Source organism: Alternaria arborescens, assembly GCF_004154835.1.
Source record: "Alternaria arborescens strain FERA 675 chromosome Unknown contig_34, whole genome shotgun sequence".
Classification (NCBI taxonomy): Eukaryota; Fungi; Ascomycota; class Dothideomycetes; order Pleosporales; family Pleosporaceae; genus Alternaria; species Alternaria arborescens.
The window spans coordinates 166,024-192,794 of NW_021167889.1; the positions used below are offsets into that span (position 1 = coordinate 166,024).

The following is a 26,771-nucleotide window of genomic DNA, read 5'->3' on the forward strand; positions in this document are numbered from 1 at the left end:
GGCTCCTTCGCAAGATGACTCACGGACACGTGAAATCACGTGCTCTGCCTGGTAGACCAAGACTGACGAAACAAAGTGCAACGGCTTATGCCCATGCAACACGTGTGATAAGCGCAAATTCACATGTACATATGCGGATCGGGATCCTAATTCCCCGAACGAGGATGGACCACCCACAAAGAGACGCACAATTGAGAACAGCAACGAGAATGACAACCCGTCGTAAGTACTTTACGTTCTACTACACTATTGCGTTTGTAGAATCGTATAACGTTGATACTCCTTTTTGAATCACTACGTCCCTGATCAACACTGCCTACTCAGTCTCAAATACAATCACTGACTGTCTCCATAGCCTGAATGAAAACTCGGGTACGGACACATCCAACAATGAGCATACGCAGGCAAACCCGCTGTTGTCGCATAACCGAACGTCTTCCGGTACTCGTCCAAATCACTTCGCACGCACACTCAGTGTAAAGCAAGAAACACCATTCAAGTCGCCAGGCCCCAGACCAAGCATTGAGCACACAGGTGTTCCAATTGATCGCCTATCTAGCAACCTTGAGAATGCACGCGAAAGACCTAATTCCACGAATGTTACTACACCTCACGATGGTGCGGATGATGTGGCGGAGTTCCCAAGCCAGAGCCGTATGCTACAAGATCCAACCGGTCGAGTGATATATATAGGCGATGCAGCCACCTTGTCCTTTCTCCAGCTCCTCCGGATGATGGTCGAAACGGTAGCCGGTCCATCACCGTTCACAACTGACCCTCGACGACACAAGATAGTCGAAGGCCAATACTCGCTCCCGTTGGGTTATCGACACACAAGTCTCCTTCCAGACGAGCAAACGGCTCGCCTGCTCGTAGATGCCTTTTTTGTCAATACTCATGGCTTGTTGCAGGTATTCCATCGTGACTACTTTCTCGAGAAATTAGACCATTGCTATTCCGATCCACTATCTGTGGACGCCTCCTGGTTATGCCTACTCAATCTAGTCTTTGCTATTGGACTGACAATGGCTACACCACTTTCAGGAAGTCCTGAAGCTCTGATTATCGACAAGCTTCGAAGCGAGCACCTCGATAGAGCCGAAGCGTTCTACCTCAATGCTAAGAACATGAACGATCCAATGACTGGGCTGGAAGACCAGGACTTTTGGTCTGTCCAAGCGCTACTCCTCATGTCCTATTACATGTTGGCCAAGACCAAGCGAAACACTGCTTTTGCATTGCTTGGCATGGCAGTACGATCTGCGCTTGCGCTCGGTCTACACAGAGAAGAGACTATGGTCATCTTCAGTCCCGAAGAGCAAACTCAGCGGAAAGACCTTTGGCGGTCGATCTTTGTCATGGATCGATTGCTGTCCTGCTCTCTGGGTCGCCCAACCGCTATATCGGAGGATGACTGCTCAGGAGACACCCTGCGGCCGCCAGACTGTGTTCGCGACCAGAACTGGAGCTTCAGTGCAAAGACTGTATACGATTTCAACGAGACTGGTCCTCAAGCTTTAGAGGCCACCGTCCGGAGCTGTAGAGTGATTGGCGTCATCTTACGGAAGGTTTACCAGCAACGCAAGATTAGCACACGCCTTGCACAGGAGATATCAGACATATGCAAGACTTGGCCGCGACTGCTGACACCCATCTTGCAATGGCGACAAGCGGCGACTGCTTCGCCCAGTCAAGGTGTGGCTATCTTGCATACCAACTTGTTTTACTGTCATTCCATCATCCTCCTGACCCGACCCTTCTTACTATATATACTCAACAAGGAGACTCAAAGACACGTCGAACAGTCTAGTTCAAGAGGGCCAAGACCCTTTCATCGTATGGAGAGGTTCAGCGAAGCGTGTGTCATTGCCTCTGTACACACCATTTTGCTAGTACAAAACGCTTACGAAGCTGGTTACCTATCCCGGCGCAACCCAGCTGTCATCTATTTCCTTTTCGCAGCCACACTCGTGATCCTCGCGAGCGATTTTGCCGGTCTTTACCAAATCGAGTTGACGGACAATTGCGTGGTTAATGCTATAAACGTCATGAACTACTGCGCTGAGAGCGATCAACAGGCCAGCCGTCTTGTTTATATCCTCAGTACTTTTCGAGACGTCGTCGCACAGCAGCGACTACGTAGGCGACAGGATCAGACAAGCAATTCGACGTTGCCCAGCATTGCATCACAACTCTACGGGGTGCAGATGCCGCAGCAACAACGGAACGCCGACCCCCAGACGACGGACATGGTGCATACGACGAACCCAGTGGAGGCAACACCACGGCTCCATCAAGTCCCAGTACACATCTACCCTGGGATGCAAACAGCGCCGCTCAACGAGCCGATACTCACGTACCAAGTATCTGAGCAACATCATCATCTTGACCAAGATCAACATCAAACCAACGTCCAGCATACACCCGCTGCCGCAGGAGAAGATTTTAGGGTTCATCTATCACCAATCCAGGAACCACCACCAATGGATATGGCCACACCTCCCTTCACATCTACTTCGAAGCCACCTTCGCTATCAGCAATGCTTGATCTCTCTGCTCTGGAAGCAACACGCGTCCCAAGTTTGAATTCCGAAGAGAGTGGGCAGGATGAGCAGATTGACTTCGATGCGCTGTGGGCTTGGCCTAGTAATACACCTGCAATGGGAAGTCCAAGGGCTATGGAGGCAAGTGGAGTGAGTGAGCGCGTACAGGGTATTAGTGATAGTGCTGTACCCATGTTTGGAGTTAGCAGAGAGGGGACCGATGGCATTTAAAAGGTCAACATGTAGGATGTATATTTGTGCTGATTTAGCGTGTGGCATACACTGGCATATGCGTGTAGCTGCTTTTGTATTCTGCGTATCCTAATCTCGGTTGCCTGGTGTAGAGCAAAATCATAATGACATGATTGTCTGCGTTGGTGAACATTTTCCGCTGAATCCCGAGCCTCTCTTACCATCGCCCAGTCTTTCAGTGTCGTATCCTGATTAGGCTGTTGACGATTACCACGTTTTTTTGCTGCCTCGATGCGCTGGTTCTGCGTTATCCTGAGACAATCTTGTAAGATCGTTCAATGGACGAGTCGCTCGGAAGACTCGTAACACAAATCCTATATATCGTTTCTTACAAAGCCTCCAAAATGCGTACATCGCTCATCGACTCAAAGGGTATCGTTTCTCCTCCCGCGCCATTGTGCAACGCCCACTGCAACGTCTTCTCCATTGCGCGTCTACCTGTATGCTCGAGCGGTAGCCTATAAGGTGTTAGCATGTGTATTCTCATCAACAGACTGATTAGGTTCCGCGTACCAATGACCCGCTTCCTTGATGATTACCACCTGGCTTCCTTTGACCAGATAGTCTCGAGCGTTGTCGAGGGAGAGCCGTTGGTCAAATGCCGGCTCATGAAGTCCCATCATCAACGTCGAAGGGGCCTTCAGCGCACCCTCGGGTGCCATGTTGGAAAGGGTGCCTGACGGGGATAGAGATTGTGAAGAGGTAGCTTCGGATGAGATGTTGTACAAAGCGGCAGTAATCTCGAGCGACTTCTCCCACTTTCCAAAGACAAGGTTTTCCCGATAGATGCGAATCTTCTCGGACATGCCGCGGTCGCCTACTCTCGTCTTGACGGATTCGCCATACCTTTCGTTGTTACTGTTCGTCTTCTCCAACTGAGCGCTTCCAGGGCCAGTCGAAATCGCCATGGCCTCGGCAGCTTCTATAGGATTTAAGACAGCAGGGGTCTTGCTCTTTCCCGGCGTGCCCTTGCCGAAGCTGTGGAGAATGCGCAAGAACCAGTAATTGCCGAAAGTTGCGAAGGTATTGTTTAGAGGCCACGGTAGATGGAATACGAAAATGTAGAAAGAGCGTCGGAATTGCCCAGCCACAGGGCCTAGCGCATGTAGGCCGTTTTTGAACAGACGAAAGTTGAATGGCGAGCGAATCCATGTCCTCAGCATCTGCTTGGCCAACAGTATCCTATTCCTCCCATTTGAACGTTGTAGACCAGGGATAATACCGCCTGTAATGATCCAGTGGTCTGCTAGCACATGTGCCTCGGACGCCAGTCGCGCACCAATGACGGCACCCCAGTCGTGTGTGACTACAACTGTCTTTTTGCCTTGCTGCAGAAATTGTTCTCTGATGCCGACAATGAACTCGCTCAGCGCTTCGAGTACTTCGTTCGGGCCGTATGCGGGCAGACTATCGGAGCCGCCGTAGCCAGGAAGATCGACGGCTATCAGAATGGTGTCCTTCTGTAGAGACGCGGATTGGAGGAGGTGTCGCCAGACGAGGAAGGAGTCTGGGAAGCCTGGCCTTGGTTAGCTGTATTGTTCCTGAAGTTGGGGCCTTTGATGACTCTGCCTAGGAACTACATACCGTGTATGAAGACAGCAACATTCTTTGCCGTTGATGATTCAGCGCCTTGGTTAATGACATAGTGCAGACTCGTGCCGGTGGTGGTCTTGAAGAAAGAAGGCTTGAAGCCTGGCAGAGGCTCTCGATCGAGACTCCAAAACCTCTCTTGCGCAGCAGCCAAATCCCGCTTCTCTTCTTGGGTATCCTTTGCCCAAAGAGCACCGTTCTTGACGACCGCCATTGTCCATGCTCCAGCAAGGCTGACAAGTCCAAATGTGAGCTTGAAGCCGCTCCAAGCCAGATGTCCAAGTTTGTCTGCCATTTTGGCGGGTCGCCAGTGTACCGTACAAAGGTACGCCTACAATGGTGTGTATTCAAGTTATGCACCAGCCGAGATTGTTCGTGCTCATGCGTTGGCCGTAGTGACGCGGTACCGACCCGTTACATGTAGCGCGGAGTAGAGATGACAATTTGCGATCAAAAAATCAAGGTTGTGGTATCCACCCCCACCTGTTGGGTGGAACAAACATGGCGACAAGCTGCAGGGGCAGATCGCGATGGCAAAGCAGATGACCCTCGAATTCACGCCGCAGCGATGATCAAGGGTCCTGCGCGTCCATGGAGGCTGCAGTGATGATCGTTGAGGTATGACGTTATTGGCCAGAGCTTCTCTCTCTGCCGTGGGCTGCAAGTCTGATCGGTCGGGTAGCTTTGTCCCCCGCTTAGGGCATAGGGCACTTTCGTGTCAGGGATGATTCACGTGCTCTATGGGACTATTGATATACTGGTGACTTGCCACTCTACAGAGCTGGGATATCGTGGATGTTGCGGTCGGGCTGCTGGATCGTACGCGCAATGGCAGTGCGTACTCGGTGTGGCCAGTGAGCATTAGAGCCTGTATCTCTGTATAAACGAACATGGTCATACATTTACCTTGTATGAGGATGTCACCATAGATCAGCCAAGGAGTCTATGCTCCTAATGCCCACCAAGAATAAATCGCTGTAGATGAAGCTGATGGCTGCGGCTCCACTAATTTGACATAAGAAATGTCGGGTATCATAACAACTTGGTAGCACATCTCCTGACGGCTCCAATCTATACAAGCACTAGGACACTCTCTGAGCTTCATCTCCTCTTCCCTTTGACTCTCTCCATAACCCTCAGCTCAGCACTCCTCTGTAACCTCAGATCCTCCAACTCCCTCTCAATACCTCTGTTCTTCTCTACAAGCTCCTTCCTCTTCTCCATCCTCTGCTTAGCTTCTTCCAGCTTGTGCCGGACGACATCCTCCACTACCCTCTCCAACTGCCCCGCGTCCTCGATGCCATGCTCTCTGATGAATCTATCTGCGAACTCCTCGATAGTGTGGGGCGATGGACCTGGGCCGCCTGTGTGATATCCATTCTTGTGGGTGACGTACAGGCCCGGTATGGCGGAAGTATGTGTACGGAGGTTGGAGGAGAGTGGTATAGGTAGTTGTGACGCGGGGATTGTAGGGGTATCGTCCGAGGGCTTTCTCGGGGATGGTTGAGACGGAGGGTTGAGTAATATATCCATGAGGCCGTTCTCAAAGGCCTCGTCATATGGGACTGTCGATGGTGAGAAGTCGACCATTGGGGATGTGAGTTCAGGCTCGTCGCGTGGTGTGAGGGGCGCGTTGCCCATGATCGTGTCTTGGTTGCTCATGGTGGCTGTTTCCCGGTTGCAGATGATTATGCGACGCGTAATTCTAGAAGGAAAGTGTTGCGCTCCGAGGCTTGTCGAGTTGATGATATGCGTCCCTCAGGCTGTCGCGATGGTGGAGTTGATGCATCGTCATGACTAAGCCGGAATCCCCCCAGCACCTCCGCGGTCGCGACGTTCCCAACTTTTGCCTGTCAAACCCAAACGACCCGATCCGCGCATCTTAGACGACTACCCGAATTCCGTACATATCGCAGTCATGGCCGACAAACTACGCGCACAGCAACAACTCGAAGCCCTCCAAGCTCGCTACATCGGTATCGGGAGCGCAGACACTACCAAGCACGAATGGACATCGAACATTGCGCGCGACTCGCTTTCGAGCTATGTCGGCCATCCGCCTCTTCTGCAGTACATGAGCATCGGCCTGGGACAGCCGCGCGAAAAGACTAGACTGCAGTTGCTCGAGCGCATGGTCAGGCCAGTTGGGCCGCCGCCTGAGGTGAGTAACAAACATATGGAGTCTCTTAAGCAGCAAGCTGACAGCAAGTAGCAACAAGACTGAAAAGGATACTTCGGATCCAAACAATAGGGTTGATTACAACGACATGCAGAAACGAGAATCCAAAGCAACAGTCGCTCTCCATCCAGATGGCACAGACATGCGCGAGGCCGGCTCGTGGGCAGCGAGGAACAGATGGGTACATGCTGCTTGTCTATGGCTGTCAAAGCCAATACTATGAACTTGTTCAGTAGCGTAGCGCACGCTGAGTGCCGGTGGTGAGGTGTAGACACACCTCTGCCTCTATGAAGATAGCCCAGTCACCACCGCAACCGGCGTCCAAAAGTCTTTTCCAACTCATGCTCTGCCTTTTGTGACACCTCAATCGCTATCACTAGCACTTCCTGTTGGGCCATCATCGTCGTCTTCTACCACGTCGCCGCTCATTAGCATCGAAACTTCTCCCTTCTGTAGCATGCTCCTCAGCTCTGTGTTCCTTGGATCCGCCAGCTCAATGGGCTTGAGCTTCGCCTTGTTCCTTATTCTTGGATCGCATCCCGCATCTAGCAGCATCGCGACGATGGAGTGGCCATGGGGCCAGACTGACTTTTCGAGCGAGTTGACGTAGCGTACGGCTTTGTGAAGGGGGGTGTCTTGCTCCATGCGGTCGATTTCGTCAATCTCGAGACCCTCTTGGTCGAGGAGCATGTCGATAACCTCGACTAGGATAGAGTCAGTTGATTCATGTCCTGACATGTACCATGCGACGTACAGCTTCCGTATGTTGCAGCAACGTGAAGACAGCCGTTGCCCACGCCGTCGCGTGTGTTGTTCAGTATGTCGGCCACATGGTCCTCGGGCTTCTTTCCTGACTTTGAGGCAGCAGCAGCAAGGTCTTTTAGTGTTTCCTCGAGTAGCTCGGTGTTGTTGCGTCGGCACGCTTCGAGCACAAGTTCGCGGGGAGAGGCACCCTAAATGTCCATTAGCACTGCGAGGCGCATGGTATGCAGGTGCATGTACCTCTTCGTCCGCCATGGTGTGTGGTGTTGAGGATATGGAGAGTGACTGAACAGGAAGAACGGCCCAGTCAGGTACGCGTGAATGTTTCGAGATGTTGTTTGGCGGGGTACTCGGAAGTGCTAACGGAAAGCGAACAACTCAAGGCGGTGTGAACAGGTGAAGTATCCCTCTCATACGGCGATAAGAAAGCAGGCGATGTCTCCCAGGCCAGCGTGCATAAGCCCCCAATCTGAGACAGTCCGTTCCCAAGTGCGCGTCCCCAGTGGCTTTTCGCTGGGCCATAATCGCCCCGCACTTTGCCTATCCCGGCCCTAGCGGTTCAGGGTCCGCTGTAACTTTTGAACTTCTTCGCCATCATCTCTGACGCGTCCAGCACTGCGCTCCCTCTGTCGTCGCCAACCATGTTACTCTGTAAGTTGTGCGCCGCCAAGCTCTCCTCGCTCGCTAGCAATTGCCATGCCCTCGTCTGCCGCATCTGCAAATCAATCGCACCCAATACTAACAGCCATAGTCTGCCCAACATGCAGCAACATGCTTCGCGTGTCCAAAGTACCCCCCGGTGACCCTACAACCGAAGACTCTGTCGGCCAAAACCGTTTCGAATGCCTTACTTGTCCCTACCACTTTGTAATCAACAAACGTTACTACGAGCGCAAGTATCTGAAGAAGAAGGAAGTCGAAGACATCTTGGGTGGAAAGGGTGCCTGGGATAACGTAGACAAGACAGAAGGTACGTCCCACGATATCCGGGCTTTTCAGAGTCACATGACGCCCAGTCCAGCTGTGCACGATCACGCTCGATGCATATGACTGACAATCGAACAGTCCAATGTCCCAACGAGAAGTGCCGGAACCACGAGGCGTACTGGTACCAGCTACAGATTCGTAGCGCTGACGAGCCAATGACCGCCTTCTACAAGGTACTCTAAACATCCGACATCTCGGAAAGCTTTGCTAACGTCTACCAGTGCACCCAATGCGCGAAAGAGTGGCGAGAATGATTTACGAATCGCGTCAGATGTCAGGAGTTTGGAAGCGGAGTTCTTGCTTTAATATACCCCGGTTGCATTTGGTGAATAGATAAAAATCTCAATCTAACTCGCAGGCGCCACTCGCGCTTTGAGGAATCTGGGAAGAGTGATTGATTTCCTACATATTGGCTTTTGCTCATACTCACCGTTATGAAATATATGCTTCTTAGTTGGGCTAGCACTTCTCAGCTCTCCTCTTGTCTGACAGCTACTCAGTTTCCTTACTCAGAATACCCAATACCTCTGCCACAAGTGGCCACAACGCAGCATGCCAGGTCCGATAGCCTTCCTCGTTTAGATGCACATGATCCACAAGCATGTCTTTGCTGATCACATGTCTCGAATCAATCCACTTCACTCTATCTCCTTGACACTTGCCACCCTGTGAGTCGTCTTCCTTTTCCATATCTTTTTGCAAAATTTCGTTCATCTCTTCCACGACTTCCTCGAGCATCCTATTACTCTCATCGACGAAAACATCAGCTATATCCTTCCTATACGTCATATCGCAAGCCAGTACCATACTCTCCGGAGCAATCCTTAAGCAGGTCTCTACCAACACCCTCCAACTCTCCACGTCCTGTTTGCGAAAAGGGCGCTTTGCGTGTAGATTGTTCGTTCCAAAAGTAAGGATCCAGACTCTGATGTTGCATCTCTCTTTTTTCGCGTTCCGGAGCATATCGTAAAGACCCTCGTTGAGTCGGTATGCGACGCTTTCGTTCTTGTCGCCGCCAACACCGGCGTTCCATGCGACTCCCATGTTCCCTAGTCTGCCGATGTTTGTATTGGCACCAGTGGTTTTGATAGCGAGCGCGAGGCTCAACAAAAGAAGTTCGTAGATGGAGTCATAGTTGGACTTGACGATTTCCTCAGGACAACAGACAGAAGGTCTTGAGTTCGAGCCTCCACAGAGAATCATTGAAGCAAAGTAACATGACGTCTGTGTCTTTGTGGTTTCGGTGGGAAGGAGACCTCGGAAGGTTACGCCGCTGGTGGCCCCGGAACCCGACGAAGACGCTCAGTCTGAGTCTCCTTCACTATCGATGGTGAGCTCTATCAGACCATCAAGCGCATGTGTCTTAGGTTGAATGAACCAACGGGTAGCAGCCATACTGAGTGTGCCCGCGGTCATGATTAGTGTGGCAACATGCGGTTTCGATAGCTCTTCCAAAACAGCATGATCATCTTTCGGAAAATCCGTTGGCTTTGCAGATCGGGAAAAGAACACGCGAGATGAACGGAAGGGCACGTATGTACTGAGTCGGAAAAATCGTGGGTGATGAGTCTCGGCCTTCGAGACCGTGGTATCCGACCGTGGCCTTTGTGCCTTTTTCGTATCCGCGTCGTAAGTCTGAACAACATCGCGGGTTTTCTTCGGCATCGCTAGCGCTTTGCGTGCTTGAGCTTGGTTCTTTCTCTGCCCGACAGGCAAAGTTGGGGCAGCGTTGTCGGCAATAAACGGACTAACAGACGCTACATCAAGATCCATGACGCAAGGTTGCCAGCTCTCATTGAACTCCACGGGCTCGAATGATGCGCCTTTGTTACGCATGAAACTCTGCTCAATGACGCTACTATCTCGCAGTAGCGCAGGTTGTGAAGCGCCGTGAAAGTTGTGTAAATGCTGGAGGAAGGCCTCTTCCGACGTATAGAATTCTTGATTGCATGAACGATAGCGATGGTAGTTCTGTGCATGCTCGACATGAAACGTGCGATAGTCGGAACCGCAAAGATAGCAATGGTGAGCCTTCGCCGAAGGGAAGTCCGGGCAAAGCGGTGGTCCTGCATTGTCAGCAGCAACGTCGTCAAAGCTTCGCAGGAAACGGCAGCTCCACACACGGCAATGGGAATGCTCGTTCATCTCCTTGACATCCGTAAACACTTTCTGGCAGTATCGGCAACGGAACGACTCGTAGGGTGTCGTCGAGTATAGATTCTCCAGATGGTTCTCCTTGCGCTCCCCCCACCACACAGCACGGTCAAGCTCACGCGTGATGAGGTGCTCAGCGATATGCTCACACCTCTCAGACCAGTCTCTGGATATTTTCCCACAAAAGCCACAATGAAGCATCGGGTCGTCCTTCTTCATTGGAGCACCGAAGCGACGCCACTTCATGGCGAGATCTTTGCAGCCGAAGTAATGGCCCTGAGCGGCTAACAATCGGGCCTGGCATCCGACACGTACCGATGGGTGTTTGGTGTTAGCGAAGTGAACATGATGCATGTGTTGGATGAAGTGGTCGCGGCGATAGAAAGTCCGTTGAGATTCGGGCTTGCTCCTGCATTGCTGGTATTTGTGGCCAGCCATGTGAGTGTCATCAGGATGGGTCTGACCGCAGAATGGACAGGCTTCGAGTATCTCAGATGACTTCGTGTCACAACAGATCCAGGTAGTTCGAAGCGCATGAACAGAGTCTTCGTGCCGAATCCATTCATACTTCGTCTTGAACGCTCGCGGGCAGAAGGTGCAGAAGAAAGAAAGATCCTTTTGGGGTTCACCCGCACTGCTACAGAGGTGAAGATATGAAGTCAGTGCATGTCTCATATGCGTCTTTTGCAATCACAACTTACTTGACACCATTAATAGCTTGGCGAGGTGACTCTTTCCAAGCCATCCGACGTCTACCCCGCCTTCGATCACGACCAAAAGACGAAGTTTTGCCGCGACTGCCGTTAGACGAAACCGTATAAGTCGTCAGGGCAGTGCCTTCGGAAGACGCAACAGATGTGATGACAGAGCCTCTACGGCCTTGCCTCGAGTCAGACCACCCGTCGTTTGGGTTACTCTCGCTAAGAGAATTATCATCGATGGCGGCCTGTACTAGAGACAACTCTACTGCTTCTTCTTGATACGACTGTGCAAGATATACTGCCAGAGGCGGTTGCGGCAGCTGATTAGCGCCATTCGCCTGCTTTTCGAGACTCTCTAGGCTATCTCTTGAGAGTTTTGTTTTCAGTACGCGACAGTTGCGATCTGACAACTCTAGTGTGGAGACTTGAGAGTCTTAGGTATGTAAGCCAAAGGATAGCCAATCGGGTTTGAAGCTACTTACCTCCACATTTCTTTCGAGCTCGGGTGTTATTGAACCAGTTGCGAACCTTCTTCACGTCGAGATTGGCTTGATGTGCAATGATATCTAATTCCCAGGTACCTAAGACATACGTGTACGAAGTCAGTGTATATACCACAAGCAATTCGTTCGCAGGCATCTCTTACATGGGTATGGATTCACCGCAAATTCATCTTCCAGAATTTGCCTCGCTTCGAGCGGAATGCGACTTTGGGGTCCTTTACGTTTGGCTGATGCAGGTTTCCAAGTGCCGCTGAAGGCTTCCTGCTGGGCTGCGACCGAGCTGATTGGTACCTGGCTCAGAAGGAAGGAAGTGTTGGCCGGTATCGTTGACCGATCGATCTGTGATGCAGATTGCTCAAGCCGATAGTCCAGGGTGTCAGCTGGGCTCCCTCCATTGTTGCCATGAACGTTGTTGCATTGCGTCAACCCGAGAGATGGTGAATATGATGATGGAATATTGAGATTTGCCTCATCATATGTCATGGAACCCGCCATATGCTGAGGTTTATCTGTTTGCCAACTTTGGTCCGTTGTCTGAGCTAAACCTCTCTCAACCATGCGTGACACCAAACTGTCTGTTCCGTGAGATGATGGCCATTGCTGGCTCACACCACCAGTGGAGAAACATTGACTAACATCGTACATGGGCATGTCGTTCAATTGAAAATCGTCCGTGGGACTATGGTGGGCTGCTGGCTCGACAGCCCAGTCGATATTTGTGACATCATCTGGTTGAATCAACGGCACGCTTTCCTGCTTTGGAACATGGTTGCTTCCAGAATCTGCGTTCTGATCAAGGGCTGCGAAGTCGAAGAATTCGTCCATGTTGTCAAGGGCGTCGGCGTCCATGGTGACGCGCCTAGCGCGACCTAAATGGGCTCTAGGATCGGCTTATCCTGGGGAAAGGCAACCAAACATCAACGTTTTGATAGGTCCGAGGCTGAGAGATGGATGTTTGGTGATTGAGTGTGGCATGACAGAACGTGGGTGTCGGCTTGACGCTGATGAGGTAAAAGGTGATGCGGCGTCGTCTATTGATGAACTGGGTGCACGGCGATCTTCCAGGCAACCAGCACTAGTGGTAGCAAGTATTCCTGCGCAACGATGGGGACAGACATTCCACAGAGCTATACAGAACAGGATGTAATGGTGCGTGTCGACCAACATTCAGGAAGAGGTTATGAAAGCATGACCCAGAGTGGTCCTGATGTTGACGTCCACCACAGTCGGCGTCTGCGCGCGTTCAAGCCGGCAGACGCCACCCAATATCGTTAGCGCGAGTTGTTGACCCACCGAAAAGTTCCTCCACTCGAAAAGCTCACGACACTTGTAACGACACGCGCATTGATCGCCTCCAACATTCACAATGGCCGCTGAAGTACAACTCCTGCAGCCTTTGAAGCTGCCAAAGGGCCCTTCGACTCTCACGTCGGAGCAAAAGTACTGGAACTCGTTCGCCTCAGAGCTGCGCCTCGACCCGTCGCAGCATTCGTCGCCCGTAACCCATATCTCGATACCGCCTCCTCAGCCCGCAAATGCGCTGTCTGCCGCCCAGGATCTTTTCGCCGTGACAACAGGATCCCGTGTTCAGATCTTCTCCTCTAAGAGCCGAAAGGTCGTCAAGACGATATCGCGCTTCGGCGTCGACGACATTGCGCATTCGGGAAACATACGGCGCGATGGCAGGATCTTGGTCGCAGGAGGCGACACTGGTGTTATACAGGCCTTTGATGTGAAGAGCAGGGCGATTTTGAAGACATGGAAGGAACACAAGCAGCCTGTCTGGGTGACACAGTGGAATCCAACCGACCTCACGGGTCTGATGAGTTGTTCCGACGATAGGACTGTGCGACTATGGGACCTGCCGAGTGAGAAGAGTGTGATGAAGTTTGATGGGCATCAGGATTACGTGCGCAGCGGTACATTCATGCCTGCGCAGAGTGGGCTACTTGTCTCCGGAAGTTACGATCAAACAGTACGACTCTGGGATTCGCGAGTGGGCGGAAAGGCGGTCATGGTATTCAAGCATGCCGCGCCCGTAGAGACCGTTCTACCCATGCCCTCTGGTACTGCTGTCCTCGCAGCAGCCGACAACGTGATCAGCGTGCTCGACATTGTAGCTGCGAAGCCGATTCATATGTTGCGCAACCACCAGAAGACGGTTACCGCGCTCTCGTTGGCGAACAATGGCGAGCGCCTTCTCTCTGGTGCCCTTGATGGCCATGTCAAAGTTTTCGAAACAACTGGCTGGAATGTAGTGGGAGGAATGAAGTACCCCTCTCCCATCCTGTCGCTCAGCGTTATTCCGAACCAGAAGGAGGATCGGCACATCGCCGTGGGCATGCAGTCTGGTCTGCTCTCGATCAAGACCCATCTCTCAGGCGAGCAGAAGGTACAGGCTCGTGAAAGGGAGAAGGAAATGAAAGCTCTCATGGAGGGCAAGATTGAGGAGTACGACAGGAGCAAGAAGCGGAAGCGCGGGAAGGGCTGGGAGAAGCGCATACGAGGCAAAGACTTCACAGGCGAAAGCGCAGATATAGTCATTGAAGGCAATGCGCGGGGAAAGATTACTGCCGGACAGCCTTGGGCGCATGCATTGCGAAAGGGCATGTATTCGCAGGCGTTGGACATGGTACTTGAATCAAAGGTAAGCTCATGTTTCTCATCGGCGTTCTGGCACACTGCTCACAGTTCGTAGGATGCGAACGCGCGCAGTCAGTCTCTCACGCTCCTGACCGCTCTACGTCACCGCTCTACTCTTCGCACCGCCCTTAGCAATCGTGACTCGGTAACACTCCAGCCCATTCTCCGCTGGTGCATAAAGAACATATCCGACTATCGTATCACACGTCTGACGACAGACGTTGCGCTCGTAGTACTGGATCTTTATGCCGACCAACTAGGCAGAAGCGAAGAGGTCGACGATCTGATCATGGCGCTTATGCAACGTGTCAAGGTGACGGTTGAAGCAAGTCAAGATGCTTGGAAAGTGAGGGGTATGTTGGATATGCTCGTCAGCAGTGTGGGCGCAACAGAGGGCGTGGAAGCATGAGAATGACCAAAAGGTCTTTTGTTTGCATAGCGAAGGCGTTCAGGATCTCGTCACATGTTTCAAAAAGTTGAGAAGGCGAACCATGTATGTTATGTACCTTGGATGGATGGAGGGATGGATACCCGGATGAAGCGATTGGTATTGCTTTGGATGATGGGAACGGTATAATCTTGAATGGTATATTGTACAAGCCAGCTCTCTTACACGGGCCATATGCTATACACAGAATTCGTACATGCGTCTACCACAGACAGTATTGCCGCTGTGATGTCACGGGTCGGTCGGGTAGTGCAGTCCATAGCTTGCGGTTGTCGCGCTTCTTCTTGAGTTCATCCGAGATGCGCATCCGCGTCTTCTCTTCCTTGAGAAGTACGGAAAAGCCTATCAGATGGTGTCAGCGTGTGATTCGGCAAAGTAAGCTTGTAGCCAACTCACTGGTCGTCCGGTGCTTCAGCATGTTGATGGCACCCCGCGCCCTGAACTCAGGAGTCTTCCAGCTCTCTCCGGGCCCCACCCATGCCTGATCAATGTAGATCTCACTGGGGTCGCGCACCACCTTCTTACTGCCATCCTTCAATTGAATCGTCGTGTCTTTGAAGAAGGGCACTTTGACCTTGTTCGCTTCTACACTACCATCCTCTTGGGAGGTCTTGTAGTCCCAAGTATCTTTCGGCCTCCCCGCATCCGTAGCTTCTCTTTGCTTATTCCAACGAGACACAGCAGCCTCCTCGCCAGCTAGGCCCATGCCCCGGCCCGCAATGGCTTCGTTTTGCGCGATCTCGAGGCCCTTGATGACGTCGCGAGCGATCTTTTTCTTGGAGAAGCGGAGTTGGACAAGGGCCTCTGATATGGTCTTTCCGGCGATCTGATTGACGACCTTCTGCAGCTTCTTGGTAGACGTAGGGAGGACTTGTGACTTGTACAGCGATTGGCGCTCGGTGCGGAGTAGCTTTGCAGCCTTTGTCATGCGGCCGTGGCGCTTGACACCGGAGATGATGAGTTTGCGTTCGAGGCGCTTGCGGGCTTTTTCGTCAGGGTCGAGGGTCATGCTCATGAGCTTTCTGTCTTCCTGTGCCTTTGCTCGTTGCTCCCTCTGTCTGTATTTTGCCTTGAGGTCGAGTTTCTCCTGCGGACTCAGGTCTTGCCGCCATCCGGGCATGTCGTTCTCGGGTGCGAAGAGCGATGTCGGGGTAACGGCGAAGTCTCCTGTGCGCTGTGCGGGGCGTGTCGGGCGTGCTGGCTCGCCCTTGTCGTTTGCGTCTGCCTCGTGCTCCTTCTCCTTCTTGTTCAGATAGTCTTCGAGGATGGGGTTGGTGAGGTCATCGTCTTGGTTCTTGCGCCCGAAAGAGACATTGCGCTGGGCGAGTGAAGGAAGCGATGTCGACGGCACCCAGCGAGTGTGCGGGCGGAAGACGGCGAGGGCTACTCGGTGTTAGTCGTAGAGTTTGTGGGGGAACAGGACAGGCGTACCGGACTGCCCCAGGCGCCGTGAGGGAATTCGAGCACTCATGCCGATGCTCAGCACGACGAAGCTGCGGCGTTGGTGATGCCAATGCGGTGGAGTTGACGGGAAATTCTGTGGTTGCGGCGAAAGGCTCCGCGCTTGCAGGGGTGGGGAGTCTCGGCAGATCTTCATGAACCAGATGCAGCGATCAGCTCGCAGAAGAAATGTGCAGGAGTCGTGTCGTCCCGCTCCTGTCCAGACCATCGTCGACGCTGTCCAGTTGGCCCTTCTTGACGCGCATCTGGTGACGCGCCCTACACCCTGCAGTGCCCTCTTTACCTGCTCTCCCGGGAGTCCGCATTCAGGTGCTCCGAGTCGCGAAGTGCTCGCTCCATCATTACTTGATTAGTCGCAGGCCCAAGCTCGTCTGGTGCACCTAACCACCTTTTCTTCTAGGCCCAGTGTAGGCATTCTCATCCACGACGCCGACGAGGTCATCTCCCATCACATTCGCTCGCCCCATCGCCGCGCGCTGCCAACCGTCCTTTTCGCGCCCAACGCCCGCCCTCGTCCCATGCCGCTCGCTACGAGGGATTCGATGCCGTGTAGTTCCCGCAGCTCGCGATTATAGAAGAGAACATAGCAAGACGTCGAGTGCGCCTGTGGCGTCTGAAACGGCCGTCTAGTCTGAGCGCATACCAAACAACTGCACCAAACTGTACACGACACCCACCATGGATATCAACTCATTGCTGTCGCCGTCGGACTCGCCTGCGGGCACCCCAACGCCCCAGCCCGCCCCTACTATCCCGTCGCCGTCGCTACTCCGATCCCCAGGCAAACGTACACGGCGCCAGATGCCCTCGCGAACACCCTCGGGTCTGAGTCAGCAGATCAGATCCTCTCCACAGCCGCCCCAGACGCTTCAGCAGCGTGTGCCATCTCCAGGCTACGCCCACATCGCGAATGGCGCAAGAGCAGTACACAGTTCAATCGGCACGCCGCAACAGATAGCATCCCCTCGCGACGCGCGCATGACTCCGCCGAATCCCATGTACCGGCAAACTTCGACACCGGGTATGGATACACTGGCAGGTAGGTGCCCGCTTTCTTTGCTCTGGCGGCACAGCGCTGCAGTCAGCCCCAGTACGATGGAATTGCAGCGTCAGAGATGCAGGGAGAAAAAGGACGTGGCGAGCGGCTGCGAGATGCCACTTCACAGGGCCTCTACTAACATCTTCCCAGACCTTGCCAGCATGCAACAACAACAACAAGCCGCGCGCCAGAACTCTGTAGTTCACCAACGGCCTGTCACGTAAGTTCATCATTCCTACCGAGTTAGTTTTTATCTTGGCCCGCCCACGTCGTGAGACCGTGTCTGCACCTGCATATTTACAGGTAGCGCGCATTGTATTTTGTGGGGCGAGCAGTGACGTCCGGGTGTCGCGCTTGCCCGTGGTCACGGGTTTTGCCCGCTGCGCCAGCCTAGTTTTGTTACACAAACTCCACTACTAAACACTGACCATGTCCCAGCCTTCAACATCTTGGACAGAATCTTTCCGGTGAGTCTGTAGCCAGCATCATGTCCGAGGCTTCGCCGCGACCGCGCAACTTCATCACTCGCTCTTTGGACCAACAGCACATCGACTGGCTCAACCAACTGGACAAGACACTGTTAGAAAATCCCTTCGATTATTACAGCCATGTCTCGCTTGTCACTACGCTGCACCAGGGCCTCCAAAATCACCTTGCGTCGTTCGACGCGGACCCAAACGCATACGAGCTGGTGCAAACTCTGCGCGATGCCTACAAAACCATGTCTGACAAGTATCCGCTCGGTGAGCTGTTGTGGCACTACCGATTGAACGACGAGAAAACTCTGGCCAAGGACGTGGAGCAGCGTATGGGCGTGCTAGAATTGCACAAGCAAGCCACACAAGAGGAACCTTACAGTGCAAAGCTTTGGGCAGCATACGGCGAGTATGTGAGCTACCTAGTCGCTTGCTCTTGGGATCAAATACCGCCAGAGGAGTGGCCTGAAGAGGAAAGGCTGATTGGCCGCGAGCTCTTCAAGCCTCAGTTACTATTGCACGCGCTACAAGAAGGTGCAGAGAGAGTCAAGTATAACCTTCAGGAAAGTAATCTTGTGTGGGACCGCTACCTACAAGTCCTGGAAGAGGATCTTGAGCGCGAAGGCTTCAGCCAAGAGAAGGCGAAACGAGTAGCCGCCATTTATAACGATCGCCTAGGTCAACCACACGCAACATGGGCCAACACGCTCAGTAGATACTCGTCGTTCAACTCTCGCTACAACACGAGTCACTACGAGCAGGTGATGGATGAAGTGGTGAAAAACAACACACACATCAAACAGCAATATGCCAACCGCGAAGAATACGAGTTTAAACTTCTACAGGCCATCCAAGCGGGCGATCAAGCCGCCGAATACACCGCCATGACACGCTATCTCAAATGGGAGAAGAGAACCATGGGCGTCTACAGCTTCCATCTTGTCAATGCACTCTATGAGCGAGCCACGCTTCGCTTCCCAGTCGATCCTTCAATATGGGAAGATCACGTCGAGTTTCTTATCTGGCAAGACAACCGATCGGTAGATCTGCTCAACGTCCTGGAGCGTGCGACCCGCCATTGTCCCTGGTCTGGATCACTCTGGTCCCACCGATTGCTAACGCTCGAATCGGAAAACAAACCATTCGAGGATCTTGAGCTTGTTAAACATACAGCTACTGGCTCTGGCCTCTTGGAACACACCGACTTGGATGAACTCATCAAGGTACAACTCGCTTGGTGTGGTTACTTACGGCGAAGAGCTTTTGACGACCCCAGAGCAACAGAAGACGATGTTGATGTAGCCGAGGTCGGAATCCGGTCTGCCCTAGAGTTTGTCCGAGAGGTTGGCATGAAGAAACATGGCAGGGAGTGGACGGACCCAAAGTACCGTCTTGAACGTGCTCACATGAAGTTTTGGCTCCAACGCGGTGAAATAGATAAAGCCCGTCAGATTCAGGAGTCCATCACACAGTACCAGGAAGACTCATACGACTTTTGGTATCGCTGCTACATCTTTGAGATGCTTCTGTGGGCGCCACATGCAACAAGGAACAAGCAGAACGCAGGCCAGCCACTATTGCCACCGACTCAGGCTACCTCAATCTTGGAACGTGGCATGAAGCGCTTGCAAACGATCGATCACCCAGAGCTGCTTATTGACATGTACATCAGTCATTGCGAACAGCATGAGTCAGCGTTAAAAGTACGTAGCGCGACAATCGAGCGTCGACGAGCTGAGCGCATCGTATCTGTTCGGAGAGAGAAGGAGCGAGCACTCGCGGCTGCTGCAGCTCCACCACAAGATACACCAGACAGCCAAGTCATGGAAAGCTCAGCAAAACGGAAACGGGAGGACGGCGATGAAGATGCGATATTGAAGAAGAGCAAGACTGCGGAAATTGAAGAAGCTTCCCATCCCGTCAACGGCCAGGCAAGAGGCGCGAGCGAAGCACCCTCGGAAGCTCGTTCTACTGGCCCGAAACGGGACCGCGAACACACATCGGTCATTGTTAAGAAGTTACCACTCGATACCACACAAACTCGGATACGCCAATTCTTTACTGATGCGGGCACGGTCCGCAATTTAGTTATGAAAGAGGAGAAGGACAGTCTCACGGCTATCGTGGAATTTGAATCTCCAGAAGAAGCTGACTACGCTCTGAGTAAGGAGGCGAAAGGATTCGAAGGCCACAACATATCGATCGAGCGAGGCCAGAGCACGACGCTGTACGTTACGAACTACCCGGCGCATGCCGACGAAGCCTGGCTACGAAAGCTCTACAGCCCATTTGGAGAGATCATTGGCATTCGCTTCCCATCGCTCAAGTTTGACGCCCACCGCAGGTTTTGCTACGTACAGTTCGCTTCAGCTGAACAGGCAGTTGCCGCAACACAACTGGATGGTACTGATGTCGAGGGCTTGAAGCTGATCTCGAAAATATCTGACCCCAACGCTAAGAAGAAACGTGATGGCGCTACTGCCGAGGGTCGTGAGGTCTATATATGGCATCTCAACTTTAAGGTCAAAGAGAGGGAAATCAAGGATGTTTTTTCCAAATTTGGCAAGATCGAGAGGACAAAGTGCCCAACCATCAGGTCTACCGGCAACAATCGTGGTTTCTGTTACGTCGTTTACGAGACTAAGGATAGCGCTGATGCTGCAGTGGCGGAGATGCATGAGAAGGAGTTCTGGGGCCTCAAGATCATGGTTGAGATCGCAAGTGATCGGCCTGCTACGAAGCCAAAGGTGCAGTCGACTTTAGAGAATCCGGAAAACTCAGCCGCTCGTGAAGTGACTCCTGGACAGAGCAACGCTGCTGCTGAAGCTACTGTCAAGCCTGCTTCTTTCATGGACCGGTCTATCGCGATCCTCAACTTACCCGATACCGTCCCCGACGTACGCATCAAGCCGCTTGTCGAGCAGTACGGCTTCAAGAAGATCAAGCTCGAACCTCACCATGGCGGTGCGATCATCGAATTCACGACTGTGGAGGGCGCCGGTAAGGCTCAATTCGCACTTGAGGGTAGGGACTTTGAGGGAAGGAAGCTTCGTATCGGAACAATTCAAGACCTCAACAAGCAGAAGGGCGAGTGGAAGGCGAGCAACAGCTTTGTACAGCCGAACCGTGTCAATCGACCTACAGCTGCTCGTGGTGGACGAGGGCGTGGAAAACCTGGTCTTGGTCGGCCAACCGTTCCCAAGGGTGCCACAACGACTAATGGCGAGCCGAAGAGTAACGCGGACTTTCGCGCGCAATTCTTGAAGGAGCCTACGAAGGAAGCAAACAAAGACAATGACAAAATGGAAGAGTAATGGCAGGGGTTGGGAGTACGGTTGCATATCAAGATCCAAACAGGACTTGATCGGTGTTTATCATGGAGCGGGTTTCAACTGCCTCTAGGGTTCTCTGCATACTTTGGCGCTGAGGAATGCTTTCTTACGGATCAAAGCCGATATGGTTGGCTTTTGATGTCCTCTTTCCTCTTAGTTTGGTGCTGCGCACCGTGTGTATGCAATATAATATAATGAGTGTCACAATACTCGCGAGAACAGCCTAGGTGCAGGTACAATTTGAGCGTGGATGTGAGTGAGGTAGAATACGTGGATATCATGCGCGGAGCTGAAATATCATCACCGTACACTGACGGATACCATCTAGACTATGGACAAGAGTGTAATGAACAGCAAGCTTGAGCGAGTGACGGTTTGATTCAATCATGTATGTCAACGTGTCGCTATCATCCATTCAGGTCGAAGGCTTTCCGATAGACTAGTTGGAGAAAATGAGTGCATCTCCACCTTCACCTATCAAATCAAGCCATAGCAGAGGCAGCAGCGCCAATGACAGTCTTACCAGACATGGTCTCGAGACGCTTGAACCCACCATGCTGTTTAACACCCTCCTGCAGCTCCACCATCCTCTTCTGATCGCCAGTAGGGTCATCAGTTTCATCCTCAAGACCCCAAGCCAAGTACTCGTTCGTGTAGTTGGGCTTGAAGGTGTTGTCCAACACACGAAGTCTCTTGCCGTAGCGGGTGACCTTGTCCCAGTCACGCTGGACATTCTGAAGATCGGGGCTAAAGTAGGCGAAGCTACGTTCAAAGATCTTACGGTTGGTCGGCGTGTTCATAGCGGACTTGAAGCTGCAGAATTCCTCCCAGGCTTGGTCGGGAGACGCAAGAACGAAGTCAGTTGCGCGCTTGCACGCACGCAGGAAAGCACGTACTTTCTCTGGGTTCTGTTTGATAAAGTCGTTGTTTCCGATATAGAGGATGCTGCAGAAGCAGCAGCAGCCGAGTTGTGCAAGCTCATCGATGCGGAGCATCTTCACTTCGTCGCGCGAGCGGTTCTGGCTAGCAAGCCACTCCTCAAGCTCAACCATCTGGACATTCTCGAGGCCTATGCCAGCATCGATTTCGCCAGTGATGATAGACCGTGTGACGTTCATGCCCACACGAATGGCTTGGTAGTCATCAGGTGACATACCGTAGTGCGCGGTGAGTTCATCGAGTTGGATTTTGCCAAATTCTCCAACGTAGCCTATCTTCTTACCCTTGAGGGTTGTGAAGTCGGGGGTTATACCAGAAGAGGTCAAGTACACAACACCGGTGAAGGGTTCGTTGAGCAGGGAACCGATTGACTGAACGGGGAAGCCACGAGCTGCGGCAGCGAGAGTATGGATCATGGCCTTGAAGCCAAGGTCGACCTTTCCAGATCCGATGATTTCCGTGACATCCTAATATGGTAAGTTCATGTTTTGGAAACGAGCAACATTGGCCGTACGCTTGGGTCGTTGGGCTCAAGTAGAGCGACCTTGACGCCTTCATCTTTGAAATATCCCTTGCTCTGGGCAAGATAGAGAGGAGCGTGGTATGGCGTAGCGTGCCTAATAACTGTCAGCATGCACCTCACTTGACTCAGATGCAAAGCACACCAGTTGGTCAAGAAGGTAATCTTATCAGTCGACATCTTGACTTTGGTACAAATGCTGAGCTAGTCAGTACGCCAACATAGAGGGGAAAGGGTCATCAGGAAGCAGCAGTAGTCCTTCGCGCTGGAATTATCCAGATCAAGTTTAAACGGTATGATCTCAGAACAAGCAATCGATAACCAAGTCTCCTTGTGAGGAGTCTGGATCACCGAAGGCTTGAACACCCGCCATGCTTTGCTTCTGATGGTTGAGATGGGTACCTGATGATGCCATGTCGGGCACCTTTTACTTGATCGAGATGAAATTCTGATTTGCGAAGAGCAAGACCAGCGTGGCCTTGCTGTGCTGGTTCGATGATAGCATCGTACCAAGTTGGTTTCGTGTCAGGGAGAGTTGTTGTAGTTCGGTTTTGGAGACAAAAGAGCAACAGAGGTGGCGACTGAAATCCACCATTTCTACCGGATACTTATAGTTCTGCTCCTCTCCCATCTGTTGAGAAGCAAGGTGGGTAAACTGCTCACTGCAGATGCATGGTGACGGGAGATAGCGGGGCAATGAGGGGTACACTTCCCGACCACGTCAACACACATCACAGAACCAAAACACACGCCTCCCCCATGCAAGACCAAACATCTTTATACCTGTTTCTATTCACTCAAGTCTATCCCTAAGTTGTTCGAAAGTCGCAGTGCTAACGCAGGCAGTCGATTTGGTCATGTTAGACCATTTCCTTGAGGACCATCTAATAGAACTAACTTTCTTAAGCGAACGGCATGCTTTATCGAGACACCCGGATGTCGTGGAATTGAATGCATACGAAGAGTTTTGCGTCTAGTGGCACGCTATACATGTCTTGTTAAAGGATAATCAAGGATACAGACGGTGTACAAGACCTTGGTCATGACGATCGTCAGTATTGAAACATGCAACCAATGTCTCGTACAGTTGAGAGTGTGGGACGTGAAATGCAAAGAAGCGCGTTTGCGGGATAGCGGGGAGTTTATCCACGATTCGAGGCTTTCGACTATACTCTAAAACAGTTTGCGGCAATTTGGACTTGTCAGAGATCACAACACCTTTAACCTCTCTTCCAACCAAGCATCTAAACCTCGCCACATTGCACTTTCTCGCCCTCTGTGCTCCAAGTCTTTGCAAAATCGGCCCAATGTCTGGCACCTCTGCTTGACCCAAATTCTTTTCTCCTCTTCATGGCCACCACTCAGCTCCCCGATGATAGCATGCGCAATCTTCGCCTCACAGACAGGACACAGGAACGGGGGCTGTCTTACGTCTTCCCTCATACTACCCGTCCCCTGCATATTACACGCATAATACACACAATGCGCGATGCCGAAACAATGACCTAATTCATGCGACACCGTTCGCGCAAGCCGTGAGAACCATAGCGCCTGGACTTCTTGCACCGGAGAGACAGGCTTGTATGCTGAGGCTGAGGCGACCGCAGCTGCCATTGCACTGTTCTTACTTAGGTCTTTTTGTTTCTTTGTTGCTGGCTTTGCTTCTACGTCTTCCGTTGCACACAAGTCATCTACAAATGTTTTGCAATGACTCCACGGCCACATATGACTTCTGTCAATCTGCTCCCCTTGCCGTTTGTCCAGCACCGGGCTATACCGTGCAGTCTGAACAACAGCCACTCTACTTCCTCCATATGCTCTGCCACAACAAAAGTCATCATCTTCAGACTCGTAGATGTCATGATCGACCAAGATAACCAGAGCATAGGCGTCAACAGGGAGAATCGAAATAGTCATATCAAGAATATCGTCTAGGTTGAGTTGAGCGGGGAAAGCAGAGTCTGGCGGGGGGCGGACGCGGATCCTCGTACATCGATCTTCGCTATCGAGAAGACCAACGTACTTTGGCAGAGCGGCACTTCGGTAACGGCTGGAGGGTTTGGAACTAGAACCCCATTGTGTCCAGGTCAAGGGCGTGGGTAGGAGGCGAACGGGCATATTGTGGTAGAAGGCGGCAAGGTAATCAACAAAGAGGTCTGCAGATGGAGGTGACTCTGCTTCTTGTCGATCCTCTGATGCTCCATGACCAGTTGGTATCACCCAGTCTCTCATGAATTCCACCTTCTTACTGATCTTGGGTACTTGTGCTACATATAGTGTATCCCTTCCAGTTGTCGATAATAGTCTATTCCTGGTTTCCGCATTTAGCCACTCTTTGGTAGTTTGAGGTTCACTATCCGGATCGTAGTTTAGATCATCATGCGGTAGAACAAGAGGACCGGGAAAGGTTCCTATCGAGTAATCCTTGCCCTTCTTCGGTGCTCGCCCAGATGTCGTTTCTGCTGCTGCACGTGCCGCGGCATCTGGTTGTTCATATCCTGCTAATTCTGCGAAGGGTGAGGGCTCCAAATGTAGAATGGCATGTTTACATGTCATAGTGAGTATCGGATGTTATGAACGGAGGGGAGCAAAAAGGAACTGGGAAAGGGATAGAGGATGTTGCCTAAGAGGGGGCTGAATGTCGTGAACGCTAGTCCGACACAGGAAAGGTTCGCGATTCATGTCTGTACCAAGCTGCTCATCGATGACTCGCCCCTGCTCCTGCTGTCTTTTCGTCATGTGCAGTCCATTCCTTCTATTCCTTGTGCGCATCCAATCGACACATCTACCACAGCGGATCATTTCTGCCCCAGTATAGCAAGCTCCCTCCAATCGCCAAGCTGTTGAAAACACCAACGTAATGACCTGCAATCTTGTCTTTCGCTCCATACGCGCTGACAATTATCGAATCCGCGACAGTTGCAACTAATCCTGCCATTACTGCGACACCTAAACTCCTCCTGTCTCGCAGCACCAGCCCGAAAACTGCCAGAAGAACGCCATTTTGAACATTGCGTGCTGCTATAGCCGCGACTAGAGCTTTTTTTGTCTTTTGATCTTCTTCGTACGTGCTTTGATTGTTGCCGGAACGTTTTACGGATGCAGGTGACGTGTCGGACTCGCTTGAAATGGGCAGACCGTAGCCGTCTGCGAAGAAGGAAGGATCACGTAGGCCTATTATACCAAACGGCACAATTTCGAGGGTTGCGATGAAAAGCGCAAGACATTCCGCTGGTGGAGGTAGGTGGTGGAAGAGGTTGCGGACTTGTGTCGTCATGGTAGGCGATCGAGTTGATAACCAAGATAGTTTTGCTTAAAGTAGTGCCACTGCAGAGCTTTAGATGCGAAAAGAGACATGATGCGGTCTTATAGACGCAGTCGGATCAATGCAGGAGATACGTACAGTAGGTATATGTAGACCTCCTTCAACTCCTATTGGCTAACATAGTTCGGACTTCGGATGCGGGGATTGCAGGGCTGAAATCGTCGCCCTTTCCCCAACCAGCTTTCGAATCTAATACTCATTGCATCTTATGCATGTTTTCGAGAGGAAAGAAAGGCGACTAATGCTCCCATCTCTGTTAGTGTGTCGTAACAAAGGCCTGCTGGCGTATGACTAGAGCGAGGACGCGTCCGTTGATGAATGCTACGTTATCCCCTAGGTACGGCAAGCGCATCAGAACATTGCCATCACATATGCAGACTCCAAAGACGTATCCGTGAGCCCAAGGACAATAAACCTTCTGGAACGAGATGGTAGACAGGCATATCAGGGTCCTTTGAGACAACCTTGGAAGGATATCACCATACTGGAAAGATAGCCTTGGACTGCAGCCAGTAGTTCACACCGCAAGTGGTATGTGTACAGTAGTACTCTGTCCTTCAGTAGAAGCTAGAAGTCTGATCGGATTCAGAGATCCTTTGGAACTGAGCGGTGTCGTAACCTGACTGGGTAGCCACATGGCAGCTGCGTCTCTCCATTTTGTCGTCCTATTAGAAAGCTGTCATCTAAGATGACAGTGTAGGCACCCACATCGTTACCGCACTTTGCCTATGAGAGGTAGCGATTGGTGAGTGTGGTGCAATGTGCACCTGCCTGTGTAGTGAAACTTAGGTGGACTTCTGAAGGTTTGATCACCCCTACTCTCTAAGGGATCTTGTTCGTGTGGCGCACTTTCCTTCCCTTCACTCGCCTCGACGCCACGAAAAGCTCGGAGTCGCACACTTCTACATTCACACACA

General features: G+C 52.0%; 14 protein-coding genes across 14 annotated transcripts; 5 read left to right on the forward strand and 9 right to left on the reverse strand.

Annotated features, from left to right (window-relative positions):
• Positions 1-1,025: 1,025 nt before the first annotated feature.
• Positions 1,026-2,774, forward strand: AA0111_g10342 (hypothetical protein; the record flags this gene model as incomplete). Its single annotated transcript, XM_028644081.1, has 1 exon — positions 1,026-2,774. One exon carries the CDS (start codon positions 1,026-1,028, stop codon positions 2,772-2,774), a length of 1,749 nt encoding a protein of 582 aa, XP_028502031.1.
• A 349-nt stretch (positions 2,775-3,123) lies between these two features.
• AA0111_g10343 (hypothetical protein) lies at positions 3,124-4,680 on the reverse strand (the record flags this gene model as incomplete). The annotated part of the gene is made up of 3 exons (XM_028644082.1): positions 3,124-3,253; positions 3,309-4,311; positions 4,380-4,680. The coding sequence occupies 3 exons, from the start codon at positions 4,678-4,680 to the stop codon at positions 3,124-3,126; spliced, it is 1,434 nt and encodes a 477-aa protein (XP_028502030.1).
• An 806-nt stretch (positions 4,681-5,486) lies between these two features.
• Positions 5,487-6,047, reverse strand: AA0111_g10344 (hypothetical protein; the record flags this gene model as incomplete). Its single annotated transcript, XM_028644083.1, has 1 exon — positions 5,487-6,047. The coding sequence occupies one exon, from the start codon at positions 6,045-6,047 to the stop codon at positions 5,487-5,489; it is 561 nt and encodes a 186-aa protein (XP_028502045.1).
• Positions 6,048-6,303: 256 nt separating this feature from the next.
• On the forward strand, positions 6,304-6,609 carry AA0111_g10345 (hypothetical protein; the record flags this gene model as incomplete). The annotated part of the gene is made up of 2 exons (XM_028644084.1): positions 6,304-6,546; positions 6,598-6,609. 2 exons carry the CDS (start codon positions 6,304-6,306, stop codon positions 6,607-6,609), a joined length of 255 nt encoding a protein of 84 aa, XP_028502044.1.
• Positions 6,610-6,927: 318 nt separating this feature from the next.
• Positions 6,928-7,581, reverse strand: AA0111_g10346 (hypothetical protein; the record flags this gene model as incomplete). Its single annotated transcript, XM_028644085.1, has 3 exons — positions 6,928-7,268; positions 7,319-7,517; positions 7,567-7,581. The coding sequence occupies 3 exons, from the start codon at positions 7,579-7,581 to the stop codon at positions 6,928-6,930; spliced, it is 555 nt and encodes a 184-aa protein (XP_028502047.1).
• Positions 7,582-7,967: 386 nt separating this feature from the next.
• AA0111_g10347 (hypothetical protein) lies at positions 7,968-8,567 on the forward strand (the record flags this gene model as incomplete). The annotated part of the gene is made up of 4 exons (XM_028644086.1): positions 7,968-7,977; positions 8,078-8,296; positions 8,392-8,486; positions 8,535-8,567. The coding sequence occupies 4 exons, from the start codon at positions 7,968-7,970 to the stop codon at positions 8,565-8,567; spliced, it is 357 nt and encodes a 118-aa protein (XP_028502046.1).
• A 238-nt stretch (positions 8,568-8,805) lies between these two features.
• Positions 8,806-9,516, reverse strand: AA0111_g10348 (hypothetical protein; the record flags this gene model as incomplete). Its single annotated transcript, XM_028644087.1, has 1 exon — positions 8,806-9,516. One exon carries the CDS (start codon positions 9,514-9,516, stop codon positions 8,806-8,808), a length of 711 nt encoding a protein of 236 aa, XP_028502033.1.
• Positions 9,517-9,615: 99 nt separating this feature from the next.
• Positions 9,616-12,520, reverse strand: AA0111_g10349 (hypothetical protein; the record flags this gene model as incomplete). Its single annotated transcript, XM_028644088.1, has 4 exons — positions 9,616-11,104; positions 11,169-11,592; positions 11,651-11,749; positions 11,815-12,520. 4 exons carry the CDS (start codon positions 12,518-12,520, stop codon positions 9,616-9,618), a joined length of 2,718 nt encoding a protein of 905 aa, XP_028502032.1.
• Positions 12,521-13,037: 517 nt separating this feature from the next.
• AA0111_g10350 (U3 small nucleolar RNA-associated protein 15) lies at positions 13,038-14,723 on the forward strand (the record flags this gene model as incomplete). Its single annotated transcript, XM_028644090.1, has 2 exons — positions 13,038-14,318; positions 14,370-14,723. The coding sequence occupies 2 exons, from the start codon at positions 13,038-13,040 to the stop codon at positions 14,721-14,723; spliced, it is 1,635 nt and encodes a 544-aa protein (XP_028502052.1).
• Positions 14,724-14,964: 241 nt separating this feature from the next.
• On the reverse strand, positions 14,965-16,233 carry AA0111_g10351 (hypothetical protein; the record flags this gene model as incomplete). The annotated part of the gene is made up of 3 exons (XM_028644091.1): positions 14,965-15,104; positions 15,159-16,145; positions 16,194-16,233. 3 exons carry the CDS (start codon positions 16,231-16,233, stop codon positions 14,965-14,967), a joined length of 1,167 nt encoding a protein of 388 aa, XP_028502126.1.
• A 668-nt stretch (positions 16,234-16,901) lies between these two features.
• AA0111_g10352 (hypothetical protein) lies at positions 16,902-21,052 on the forward strand (the record flags this gene model as incomplete). The annotated part of the gene is made up of 3 exons (XM_028644092.1): positions 16,902-17,262; positions 17,413-17,482; positions 17,701-21,052. The coding sequence occupies 3 exons, from the start codon at positions 16,902-16,904 to the stop codon at positions 21,050-21,052; spliced, it is 3,783 nt and encodes a 1,260-aa protein (XP_028502125.1).
• Positions 21,053-21,552: 500 nt separating this feature from the next.
• AA0111_g10353 (4-amino-5-hydroxymethyl-2-methylpyrimidine phosphate synthase) lies at positions 21,553-22,709 on the reverse strand (the record flags this gene model as incomplete). Its single annotated transcript, XM_028644093.1, has 3 exons — positions 21,553-22,476; positions 22,524-22,626; positions 22,675-22,709. 3 exons carry the CDS (start codon positions 22,707-22,709, stop codon positions 21,553-21,555), a joined length of 1,062 nt encoding a protein of 353 aa, XP_028502051.1.
• Positions 22,710-23,738: 1,029 nt separating this feature from the next.
• Positions 23,739-25,085, reverse strand: AA0111_g10354 (hypothetical protein; the record flags this gene model as incomplete). The annotated part of the gene is made up of 1 exon (XM_028644094.1): positions 23,739-25,085. The coding sequence occupies one exon, from the start codon at positions 25,083-25,085 to the stop codon at positions 23,739-23,741; it is 1,347 nt and encodes a 448-aa protein (XP_028502124.1).
• A 229-nt stretch (positions 25,086-25,314) lies between these two features.
• AA0111_g10355 (hypothetical protein) lies at positions 25,315-25,806 on the reverse strand (the record flags this gene model as incomplete). Its single annotated transcript, XM_028644095.1, has 1 exon — positions 25,315-25,806. One exon carries the CDS (start codon positions 25,804-25,806, stop codon positions 25,315-25,317), a length of 492 nt encoding a protein of 163 aa, XP_028502050.1.
• Between the last annotated feature and the right edge of the window lie 965 nt (positions 25,807-26,771).